Below are 13,297 nucleotides of genomic sequence, written 5' to 3'. Positions count from 1 at the left end.
TGTACAAATAGTACAGCAGACAGCAGTATTGAAATACAATTTTCATTTATGATCTCTGTTCTAAAAATATCTGAAATCAATTAAAATTAATTATTATTGTAATATATAAGTACACAGTTATGTTTAAATCGGATAAAAACTATGTTTCAATAAATTGTTTAGTTAATTAAGATTCGACATTTGGATCTCTATTTTAAACTTAGGTAAAAATTACCTAATTGGTTAGTTAATTAAAAATCGACATTTGGATCTTTGTTATAAATATAGGTTCAAATTAAAAAAATATGTTGAAAACAAATTAAAAATTAGAAATGTCAACTTTGAATAAGAATGAAAAAAATGAAAAATATTATTAATCTATATACAATTTCTATTTTTCTTACTTTTTCCTCTCAAATTCAAGTTATATAAATGAATATTTAGATAGAATATTAGTTTAAGATACCTGGTCATCAATAGTCATTCGAGTCACAAGTTAAATACCATGAAGTTAGAATTAAATTTTTTAAAATATTTATATAACATGAATTTAATCTCCACTAAATGATGTTTCAAAAACAAAAACTCAAACAGCCGCTTTATTTGGTAAAACTTTTGAGGTTAAGGACCTGAGGCTGGCACTAGAGGAAACAAGTCTCTGGGTACAAATTATTGTCAAATACAAATTATTTTCAAGAGATTTATTAGAGGCCCATCATAACCTCAATATCATTGCCCAAGTACCTTTTTTAAAAATCCATTTATTTCAAATGGGCTTTATCTAGTCTGACCAGAAAAAAATAATAAATCAAACATGCTTCTTTTTTTCTTTTACTGTTTTCACATGGAAAGAATCCTGTCAACATCCTAAATTAGCAAAAAGTCATAAAAAAACATCTAAAATGTATATTACTCAACCCACTTTTATATTGAACTAAATATAAAATTAATATAGAGGGACCACATGGGTAACCTTTACGCTGTGTTCCAGAAACTTTTTTTGGAGAGAAAAGAAAAGAAATGTAAAAAATATATTTCTTCAGCTTGTCCTGAACAAATTTTATGAAAGAAAGGAAAAGAAAACTACAGATTTGAGAAGAAGTTTTCTTTATTTTTGTCTCCAAAATATTCTTCCCACTTTTGGAAAGATTGGGAGAGAAAGAAAAATTGGTTATTTTCTATTCTTTTCTTTTCTACCCTAGATTCGGGAACACAGCCTTAAAGTTGCTTAATATTGAAACAAAATTTTAATAAATGTTGTCAAGAATGACATGGATGTAAGAGAAAATAAAAAAATAATATATTTAATAATTTGTTATGGTTTGACAATTTTATTAGGAAACTCTATTAAAGATGCTCTAAGATCAGTTAAAGCAAACAAACAATAATAAAGCTATAAAGGATTAAAGGTGATGCTACAGGGGAGCAGATAAAGGCCACTCAACTTCCACTTGCCAAAAATAGTTGCTAACTGGTCCATTTATAGACTGTAGTTCTGCAAAAGCTATTAGACAAAAATACCGCTTGCAAAAAACATAGAATAGAACAAAGTACAGTGTCTATATCAGTTTGAATGTAAAGCAGATGCTATAATCCCACACATGCACTATCAAACCAACTGTAACCAAAAGAGCTCACCAGTAAATGAAGCCAGCCTACTGGATACCATTATACTGTTCTGCTACTAAAAGCATCTCCAATAATGAGTTGTCAAATTAATTGACAACTTTATCAAATCATCATATATATTAATATTTTATTTTTACTCAATTTTATATCAAATTGGCAACATTCTACTCCAATAATTAGCAATCTTTAATTGTTGCCTATGTGGTCCCTTAAATTAAATTGTAAATGACTCATAAACTAAAAACGACATTATTAAAATAAACTTTTTGCATTTGTATATGTATTTTAACCATTATAGGAAGTTGTCAAGTTTTGGCAATTTTGGTAGGCAACCTCTTGACAACCATACAACTCCAATAGATTGACAATCAAGAATGTCATGCCGCATAAGATTCGGCAACCCCTTGAAAATATCTGTTGGAGATGCTCTAAGAAGAAGGGTGGATGCACACTCAGTCCACGAAGGGGGCAATTTTTTTTTTTACCAAAAGAGTATATTATTATATTATCATAAGTATTACATTAAAATAAAGATTTTTGCTCTTTCAAGTCTCGAAAGTGATAGTACGAACAGTTTTTTTTCCGGATACAAAGTTAGACAATCAATGAGATATTCATATTGCATTTTATTGCAAAGCTTGTTTTTAACTAAACTCGTGGCTGAGACAAACTGAGACAAGCAGAGAGGAAGTGTTGTGAATAATTGTTTCTTTCTTACTTCTACTAGTTTATTGGGCTTTATATAGACCACGTTTTAGATATATTTCTAAAATCTAGTCGAATGAATTATAAACTCAAGTTGGAGGGGCCATTTTATACAATATAAAACATTTATATACATCACACTCAATACTACTACCAGGCTGCTGAAAAAATGGGGGGACCAAGGCCACCCCGGTCTTACAGTGGGTCCGCCCCTGCTAAGAAGTCGATGTTACTTTCCCGGTGCGGTACATGAGTGCGTGAGCATATAAATTTCCACAATTATCATTTCATTGAAAAAAAGGAAATTAAAGCCCAAGTCAGTGTTGTAATATCAGTCAAATTATAGCCCAGAAATTTTATAGATTCTTGCATCTTATACAACACTGGAATAGTTCATATTGTAAACAACATCATGAAAAGTAAAATACTAAAGTTCACACCCAATTTGAAACTTTTTCTAGGTGTTACTGTACAAAGAAAATATTAAATCTAGAGAAATTAATGTATTGCAACTAAGAAAAAGCAAAAATACCCAAAGAAGTTAAAGATGATTTAGAGTTTCAAGGTAAGATCAGGTTGAGAAAATTCTGGTTGAGGTGGTGGAGGCTGTGGAGCCATGGTCATAAAGTTGGAATTTTGTCCCAACTCAAAACCAGACAAAACATGAGCATTGCCTCTCTGTTCAATTTGTCGAAAGCTGCCTGGCCAAAACATTTCAGCTTCATCTTCCTCCACAAACACTGGCAATCCACAGTATCCTTGGTCAAATTTTGCTCCATGAAAAGGAGGCCTAACTGGTGGAACAACTCCGTGATGCACTGAGGCATGAGCTTCGATTCCTAAAGACCTAAATGCAGAGCCATGTAGTGGAAGAGAAGCCAAGCTTGCGTACCTATCTGATAATATTCCCATACGCATTGCCCTTTTTGCCAACGTCCTCTCTCTTTTGTGTGCATTTTGATGTCCACCTAGAGCTTGCGAGCTGTAAAATTTCCGCCTGCAATAATTGCAAGAAAAAACTCTAGGCATTGTGCCTGGAGGCATATGGGGAGCATTTTCCTCGATATTATGATCATGCATTTGGTCATCATCTGTTGTCTCCGTAGTTGAGTAATTGAAGCCTAGAGTTAAGTCAAGAGTAGCGAATCCTGGATTTTGAAACTGCATAGGATTTGTGAGGCAGGAAGAAGTTGGGGTGCTGTAATTGGATCCCTGTGATTTGTCATAGATGGAAACGTTGGAGGCTACCTGGCTGGTGACTTCAGAGTCATCTTCAGATTCAAAAGTTTTATATGGAGGCTGCATCATGGCCAGAGCAGTGATGTGAAATGGTCCGAGCCTAGTCCAGGTTAGAAAACCAGAAGGGATTATTTACACTGATGTGGTAAAGTTTCAATTTTTTTGCTCACTTCAAGCAGAACTCTTTGCCTGCAATAATTTGATCCAGATTATTTAACGCAGGGAGCTTAGTATGTAACATATAAAATACGTAACAGCCTACTCAGAGCAGTGATAAATATACACCTTTTAACTTATACAATGGACACCATGAAGCTAATAAAAGAGAAGCACACATAGTCATAAAAACTATCAAGTGGTTAATGTTGTAACCAGAAACCATTACTCTACCATTCCAACATGTTTGTTGAACTAAAGTGGGGATAAGGTATAGTCAGATCAGAGCATCTAACGGGCGTCCTTAACTTGCGTTCAAAATCAAAAGAGACTACTGCTGGAATACATGTGCCAAATTAGCCTTTATCTTACTGAATAAGATCTGAAACTATGTAACAATAAACGACGAGCAACATATTCAGGTGGATCAATTTCATTTTACTAATAGTTGAAGTGAGAATTATAGACTTCTACATGGTTCAGCCAGGTCAAGGAAGAGAAAACCTATAATTACAGGCAATAAAAATTCCAGGGGTTCCTATTGGGACTTCTCTTGGATGAATCTTCGATAGATAATTCCCGGAGAATTTGATTTTACCAGGTGTTTAATTCAAATTCTCACTCTGACTGCCCCTATAAGCAGATATTACTACAAATTAAAGATCCAGTCCTAGATTTATGCAGTTACAATTGTGACCAGGCATGTAAAATTTAAGTACATCTATCATGTAAACAAAAAGATATGACCTGTGGATTTTTATGATTCATCTAGCAACTTGCAAATCTGCTCTCTGTTTTTAAGCAACAGACATCATAATTTTTTAGAGTTTCACTAAAGGTGGTCTAATTTACATAGCTGCTACTGCATGTATTGCAGAAGTTTAAAACACAGATCAAGGCATCAATATCATCACTACCATATTCAATTCTATAATTAAGCTAAAAACAAATCTTGTGTCGATATTTCTCATCAATTTCAAGACCTCAGAAGATTTAAAAAAAATTGAATACTTTGAAGCAAACATAATAATACCAACCAAAAGAAGTAAGAGACTGAAACACAAGAAGCAGCAATTACTATTAAAATCATTCAAGAAATTTGTACACAAATATATCTAAAGTAGATATTTCTGAAGGCAACAAAGTGAAAGATAGTAAATCATCATAGAGACATACCTAAAAATGTCTAGAACTTCTTGGCAGGAGCTAGTAGGATTCAGTTATTATAGGATGAGAATGGTAATCTGAAGACAGGACTGAGTGTTAGTATTATAGGTGTTTACTAAATTTGGTGAAGAAATAAAATGGAAACTGATGGGAGATAAGATTGAGAAAGAGAAATATTAGTGGAGGCTGTTGTGTGTGAAGTCAGAATAAAAGCTGATGAGACATTTAAGCAATGAAAGTACTGTTGTTGTTTTTGAGTTCTTCAACTACTTCTATTATTTCATTTATCATCAACCAAAAGCATCTTATTATTGAGCAAAAAAGTTAAGTAAAATGAGAAACTGTAGTCTGTTGTCTGTTCCTCTTATCTATTATCCTTTGGTGAAAGGTACAGTTAAGTATCCTAATTTACAGTGAATATATGTGTCGGTTAGAGGACTTAATCCATAAGTAAGAATTCGATCACTAAAAACAGTTCCGTAGAAACTCTTTAGTGATCATGCTACGGAGTCTTGTGCACCGGATACAACACGGATTACGGATTAGTATGTCTGTTTCACATAGGAACATATGAATATCTGTCCATGTAATTACCCCCATCTGTTTTTTTGTGAGATGGAAGCCCATACCTTAGCCATTGCATCTGAAATTTTTGTGTCTGTAAAATGAGATGCAAAGCAGAGGGGGGACAGTGTAGCCCATGATATGATGTATTCATTTGTTCACCACCATGCAATAAGTAAGGCATTAGGGCATCCAGACAAAGGCAATGGACCACACTCACTTTAGAATTGACCCCACAAGTAACTTTCCACAATATTTTCCTAGATTGAGTTGATTATTAAAACTACAACTCAAACTACTCATCAACTTCATGAAAATTATGTAATTGACATGTGTGGTCAGACATACCATTATTTTAAATAATATAATTTGGCACTATCTTTTTATTGTTGATAAACAGAACCTAAAAACTATGCTACATTCATTATTTCACCATACAAAATCTCATCAGGTCGACTTTAGATTTCATTCAAGAGCCGAGTACTTTTAATTATCATTTGAGAAGCTTAAGTGGAGTCTTGTCAGTTGAAAAGAGCTTTTGTCTTGGTTATAAATACTGGGAACAATTCCATCATCAGTGGGTAACTGTGTTTAGGTCCCCTTCTCATAAAGTTAAAAGAACCAGGGATGTTTCAGTAAAAGACCTATATATTCACAGTGGCTTATTGATTTTTACTGTCCATTAAAAACCTGTAAAAAAATTATAACTCTAAATGCCTTGAGGGGTGATGTTCAGTCACAGAAATTTAAATGCTCAAACACCCCGTGTCTTCGTTCAAACTAAGATAATCAGCCTATTAAACTCTATGCTTTAAAGTAATATTTTTCGTGTAATCAACAATCTCAATATCAAAAAGTACCGATTATCCTGGATCAATGTTAAAACCTTGTGCTTTATTGAAATTTGAAAGTTCGAGTTACAATTATTTCAGTTGTTGCAGTCAAAAGGCTATTACGCGTCTACGTGTAATGTCCGTCTATATCTGAATCCCCATATTCTACTTCCGAGTTAGATATACTTGATACAATTAACTCGATTGCATTAGAATTTATACCTTTTCTCGTGAATGTACAAGTTGTGAAAGTGAAAAATGTCCCGCTCCAAGCCACAACAGAGTAGAAATGTATCTTTATCATGCTTAACTTTTTTCTTTTATGCATCTGACATGATGGCTTTGCCTTTCTAAAGCATGGACTACCACTATAATTCTATTCTCTTTTATCTTTCCAGCATGATACATTATTGATCTTTTTAATGGACATGATTCTAGCTTTTCTTCTTAAGAATCCATCTTCATAACTTAATTGATCGCGACATTTCCATGAGTTGAGCTGTTTCCATAATCACAGTGGACGGCAAAGATAGAGACTGTCGTGATTGATGCATGGACTCGTGAACTCGACTCGTACAAAGTTTATTCCTCTGTTGTAGATTATAATCTGCATTTCTAATCTTTACACAAGTTTTGCTTTCTTAGCTTTTGAAGTATGCTAAACTAACTTGTTCAGCTCATATTAAACTGATCGGTCTCTGAGAATCTATACTATACTATTTTAAGCACAACATTCTCTATTTGGTTGTTAGTCGGTTGTTCAGTATGGCTGTTTGGAACGGCAAATAACAATTGTCAGATCTAAAACCAGATTATAGATGAACACTTAAGCATTAAGTACATATAAAAAGCTAATATTTACACTGGAGTTGCCTAGGATTCTCCCAAGTGATTTGGTTCAATATAAATTTCTCACCCCTTGTCCACCTCCCTACTTCTTATTTGATCATCCTGCTATATGCAGAAATTAGCTAAATTCGATATCGTCTTATACTGCTGAAGTGGTAGTTTCACAGACTATGTTCCTCAAATCATATAGATGGTGATTTATGTTGTTTTGTGTTTGTCAATGAAATTAAGGAAACAAACTTAAGCAACACTATTTTAACGATAAGCGGTAATTAAGGAATGTTTAAGAAAACACAGTGATACAATAATAAGAAGTAGAAATAGTACAGAAACATACAACTATGCAAGTATGTCTCTTTGTGAAGAAATACTGCGCATCACCGTTGTCTATTCACATCAGTGCATAACCGTTCTCTATTGACGTTTTTCTTGCAGTGTGCTATAGATAATCCAACTCGAAACACACTTCCCGGAGCTCCATTTATATTGTGACGCCCTCAATCTCGGGTTAGGAAATAAGGACCCACGCACCTTTAATCTAATAATTAAATAAGCATAAACTCTGATTAACTACTAACATGATCAAACAGGATAAAGTATGAGACAAGATTATAACTACCAACCATAAAATATAACTTATAACCCCAAAATAATATTAATTAAACATAATTGATTCCGGCTTGGAACCGACAGATAACCCATTGTATCTTTACAACCTTTTGGCTAAGTGCTTTCTCACTCAAAAACACCACTACCTGCTCTGGCAACCGGAAGCCCTCAACACGGTAGGGACCACCAGGTACGCTCTTACGAGCAGTGCGCCTAAACCTGACCATCTTCTTGCTTAACTACCATGGTTAGATTAAAACAAAACATATGAGTATAATACTCAGCAAGTAACTATAAAGCAATTCTGCGATATAAAATCCACAATATACTTTTTAATCTCAGGGCATTCTACTTTATTTGTTCTAGGTGGCAGATTTTCATTTTTCGGGTTATGAAGGAAAAATGCGGGGCTTTCAAGGGACAAGGCTCGAAGCAGGGTGAAAGCCGATATTTATCACAAATCATTAAAGGATCAAAACAGATCTTTCAGAAAGGAAAGCAACAATATTTCACTATATGGAACCAATTATATGATCAACATAATAAAATCAGGGTTCACGAGCTTAAACTTCACAATATCACAATCAACTCTTTTCAAAGCAATATAAACCATTTTCATTTTTTTTTAAGAATCAATTACTGGGTAGGAAGTTTAAATTCCTTTTTAAAATCAATATAGAACCCTTGATTGGACCACTTTATCTTTTCATTTCATTATAATACGGGTGATCAGCCCGTACCGACCTCCATCCGGTCTTTAAGCTACCATACGATATAATTTCAGCCTTAAACTGGACTAGCCCTGCTAGCCTCTTACAATGACTGTACTAGTCCCACTAGCCTCTTACGTCCAATCCAATCTATCAGGAATTCGTTTGGAAAACCTTGAGTTGGAAAAAGTAGGTTTTCTAAATTCATTTTATCATTACCAAGAATATGGAATCATTTGGACTCTTTCAAGTCGAAACTCATTCTTAGATTCAATTTCAAGAATTCAAAGTTAAGGAAATGAATCAAGGATAAACAAGATGAAATTCTAGGGGTTTTGAATCAATGATAACAAGGTACTTAAGTTAAAAGAATCAGACTGTTCCAAGGATCAATAGGGGATATGGTGATCAAAGAATTTGGCATCATTACAAGGGGTTCGTAAAGGTAATTATAGGGTTTATAACAATTCATGGCATAACAAATAAGTTGAACAGAAAAGATAGGTTACCAAAGGGTTGAATCAATAAGCTTATCAGTAACAGTTTTACAAGATCAAAGACAGGGTATCTCAAATCAATAACAGGGTTCTTCATTTTAACAGTTCAATACTCTACATGGTATGAACAACATTCTCTCTATAACCATTTACACAAGTAATTAGAGTTACTTGCCTGAATTCGCTTTCCTGTTTCACAAAGGTTGAACAACTGCCACCTAGTATACCTTTCCCTTTCCTATCCTGAATGCCCTCACGTTCTGAATCTACAATCAAAACCAAAACCTTAATCAGTTTCTCAACTCTCGTTCTCGGAACGTTCACTCAATACGATAACTCGATTATACTTCTGACTCGAACTATACAAGTATAGCTTATATACACACATACACATAGCACATAACACATTCTTTTCTCATAGCCTTTATATCTCTATATATATACTCGATCACCAACTTATACTCGCTAAATCTTGACTATTCTCCAAATCAAACATTTATAACTCATATGAACACACAATTTCATTCATAGCAAATTACTTACGACCATAGCTATCACTTATAGCTTTTAAAATCAATCAACTCAATTTTCCTTTTTCTTTTATCTTTAATTCGAACCAAAACAACAATCCAACAAGCAAAATCAAAGATTTTCACATATAAACACTCAATCATTCTTTCAATTACCAAAAATCAAGTTTTGACCTTTATTCCCTATGGCCTATCCGGCCTTAACACTTATCACAATCAATAATCAAACATGCAAAACCCTTATTTGACATGCATCAAGTATATCATCCCAAACTAGTTTAATTTCATTCTTACAACTCATTTAAATTCATAATTTAAACGTAATCATGGATGATCACTCAATTTAACACTTAATTCAACTTAATCGAGTAGAAACATTCGAAATTTCCAAGAATCACAACATGCATGCATCAATTTGGACTATAACTCATTCTAATTACTCTACAATTTATAAAACAACCATCAATAGATCATTTGCACCAACAAATCAACATGATTTTCCAAAAAAAAACAAGAACCGTTCGGCCTCTTCTAAGAATCCTCACATGCAAACTAAATTTCAAACTTTTGCATCTTTAATCACAATAATCTCTTAATATTAAGCTAGATTAACATTTATAATCAACAAGAATCAACTCATTAACTTGTAAACTACAAAACCATTCGGCCTTTCAAAAGAAATCACATGCAAACACAAAATAATTGATTAAATACTAGAGCTCAGTGTTTAATATCATTGCTCAACACCGGTTCACTGGAGTTCATCACCGGTGGTGCCCCCATTCGGGGGTTTCCAACCTTCAACCACCGATTTTCTCAAGTGATTACACACATGCAAGCACTCATCTTCACTTTAAATCATTCAAGAACCAAAACTCTTTTGTTTTCATGAAAACCGAATTCAAAATCACCAAATCCAACTTTGGTTTTTCTCAAAAACTTGAAGATAGTGACATGCATGTATGTATATAGGTAGATTTCACAAAATCTCACACAATCATGGTTTTATAACCGAAAAAGAGTGAAGAACAAGTGAGAGATTGAAGAGAGAGTGTACCGAGAGTGAGAGAGAGAGAAATCCCGAGAGGGATGAAGAAATGAGAGAAAAAGAAAGAGAAGAGAGAAGCTCGGGTAAAAAGAAAGAAAATAGGAGGTGGGTGAGATTATATACTACCAAGGGAGGGGTAGTATGGTAATTAGGTATCTCATTTCTGATTCACTTTTTATTCTTAAAAGAAAACGAATTTGATTTGCAAATGTCTCTCTCGGAAAAGATGAATTTGATATGAATGATAATTTTAAAACGTGAATCTCGAAATTAGCTTTCCAACCATTACTCATAATAAGATTTTGAGCGTACGGTTGATTTTATATGATTTTTACAAGTTTGTGCTAATAATAACACTTTATCACATAAAAAACAATTTAAAATGCAACGATCACCAAATAAATCCGTCCATCATTTTTAGAAAGTCTACATGATTATTACGAAGATAACTGAACAAATCTCATACCTTTATCTTACTCAAATAATTTTATAAAAATATGCGACGGCTAAATAAACCTTGTTTAAATCAAATAATTTCCTTAAATCCATAAAATATCAACAAATCACGTAATCATGCATACAGACAAACAAGCACTCATACGAACACATCACAACTCATGTATGATCAAAGAAATTGTCCTTCTTTAATATTATTCCTTTTTACGCGTACGGGGTCACGTTCAACCTGACGGCCCGACGCTCAGCGTTTCAATTATGCTTCTCAATATCTTTATCGACCGACATGTCACTCGGACACAATACTTCATTTAAACATTCATTTCACACAATCATACATATTTCACATTTTATATACTTTAAATCCTTATTAGGATGGGTTCCGTTCAACCTGACGGCCCGACAACACAGCTTAACTCCTAAGCTGACTCTTTAAATTGGAACGCTTTTACTTACGCTCCTAGATTCTAATATACAGTAACGACAATTAACCATCACTTAATCACATAATCATAATCACTTCACGTAAATCATATTTTATTGACTTAATTACATCGCAAACTTCTCGGTCGTCACATATATATATCGCATCATCTTCCTCGATGGTTACTTGCTCGATGAAGAATCTGAATCCACCGAAAGAAACAAACTGATGTAGTCATCATTACATATTATAGTGAATTTAAAAAGAAACAGAAAACTCACTAAGCATTTGTTGCTTAATAAAAAACACAGGAGAATAAAATAATAATCAGACTAAGATGACATTTTAGCAAGAGCTCTTTGTGTTGCAGGTGTGAGGAGGAGAGGTTGATAATAATGCACCTGTTAGTTATGGAATTTTCTGCGCAGCAAAGCAATGTCAAGCGCTATCTTGTCAAAGACTTTTTCAACAAATCCAAAGAATGCATATCTCCAAGACTTGATAAAATGCAAAGAACTGCAGAATCCCAAAAATCCAACCAAGAGACCAGGTCCTAGTCCAGCATAAAACCACACGCGCTCATCATCCGAATCAGAATTAGTTTCACTATCATTATGTGATTCCCAATCACTGGCGCATGGCTTCAGGATGGCTTGTCCGCAAAGCTGGTTGTTTCCAGCATAAATGGATGGACCGTCAAGGGTCTGAAGCTGGTTTCCCGCGGGTATTCTTCCTGATAAATTATTGAAGGAGAGGTTCAACTGGCTTAAAAAGTTCAAATCTGATATACTTTGTGGAATAAGACCATAAAGTTCATTTCTCGAAAGATCAAGAAGTTCCAGATTTTCTAGTTTTCCAATCCTGTCAGGAATCCTTCCAGCTAGATGATTACCTGCTAAATTCAAATGAGTTAAACTTCGGAGATCCATCAACTCCTCTGGAATCTCTCCACTGATGTTGTTGCACGATAGATCAATTGAAACCACAAACCTCAGCGTAGATGTGTAATTCTGTTCATTTCCCTTTGCATCATCAACTATCATTTGACTTTCATCCAAACTATAGGTAGAAAAAACTCTAGACACAAATATTTCATCTAAACTGCCATAATTTAAAATCATGGAACTGAAATTGCCGAAACAAGGAGGAATGTTTCCTGTTAATTTGTTTCGTGCCAAGTTTAGAACTTGAAGTGACGAGTGGTGACAAAGCTGTGTGGGAATATTCCCATACTAGGATGTTAGATTCCAGATAATTGCAGGAAATTCACCGGATAAACGGTTATTTGAGAGTGATAATGTATGCAAATGATGTGAACCTGATGAAATCAATGACAACTGTTCCCCTCTAATGGAAGCTATTTACTTTTACAGTTTACTTTCAGTTTTTACCTTCATGTAAAATAATGAATCACTGCAATAAGCAGTTGGATTGTACTTGCAGTTACTGGCCAGACTTGTACATGGTCCACCAGTGCTGTAAGGGCGTTATAGTATTTTGTCAAGCTGTAGGTGGTCCCCAATGTTGAGTATGCATTGTTTCTTTGGTTAATGCAGAGTTGCTCTCATTCTCTCACTTGTGTTATCTCTCACAGTTAACTTTATGCTTGTAAAAGTCTTTATGGTATCAGAGCTAGCATAGGTAACTGAGTTATTGAGAGATTGTGATTGTGAGTGTCTTAAAAGGTAGTCTGTGAATCATTCAAAAGTGTCAAACAGTTGTTAAAATGTATATAGTCTCAGTCTTATAAGTTTCAAGATCTACTCATGGCTACAAGTAAGTTGTCGTTCACGGACCCGCAAAACCCACTGTTTTTACACCCATCAGATGGACCAACTTCCGTTATTGTGTCGAAACTGCAAGGTCCAAGAGATTATAGAGCATGGAGAATATCTTTTGAAA

At 34.2% G+C, this 13,297-nt stretch overlaps 2 protein-coding genes across 2 annotated transcripts; both read right to left on the bottom strand.

Moving 5' to 3' along the window:
* Positions 1 to 2,636: 2,636 nt before the first annotated feature.
* LOC141678965 (zinc finger protein 4-like) lies at positions 2,637 to 5,144 on the bottom strand. The gene is made up of 2 exons (XM_074485436.1): positions 4,885 to 5,144; positions 2,637 to 3,741 (listed from the first exon to the last, which is right to left on the bottom strand). Exon 2 carries the CDS (start codon positions 3,619 to 3,621, stop codon positions 2,866 to 2,868), a length of 756 nt encoding a protein of 251 aa, XP_074341537.1. The 5' UTR covers positions 3,622 to 3,741; positions 4,885 to 5,144; the 3' UTR covers positions 2,637 to 2,865.
* Positions 5,145 to 11,799: 6,655 nt separating this feature from the next.
* Positions 11,800 to 12,516, bottom strand: LOC141717773 (uncharacterized). Its single transcript, XM_074519974.1, has one exon. The coding sequence runs from the start codon at positions 12,514 to 12,516 to the stop codon at positions 11,800 to 11,802; it is 717 nt and encodes a 238-aa protein (XP_074376075.1).
* Positions 12,517 to 13,297: the final 781 nt, after the last annotated feature.

This window comes from Apium graveolens, chromosome 1, assembly GCF_009905375.1.
Source record: "Apium graveolens cultivar Ventura chromosome 1, ASM990537v1, whole genome shotgun sequence".
Lineage (NCBI taxonomy): Eukaryota > Viridiplantae > Streptophyta > Magnoliopsida > Apiales > Apiaceae > Apium > Apium graveolens.
Note: the sequence above shows the minus strand (reverse complement) of the source record. Positions and strands in the feature narration are given on the sequence as shown.

Coding starts and splice junctions, on each gene's coding strand:
- LOC141717773 (XM_074519974.1), bottom strand. CDS start 12,516: ATGATTTTAAATTATGGCAGTTTAGATGAAATATTTGTGTCTAGAGTT.
- LOC141678965 (XM_074485436.1), bottom strand. CDS start 3,621: ATGATGCAGCCTCCATATAAAACTTTTGAATCTGAAGATGACTCTGAA.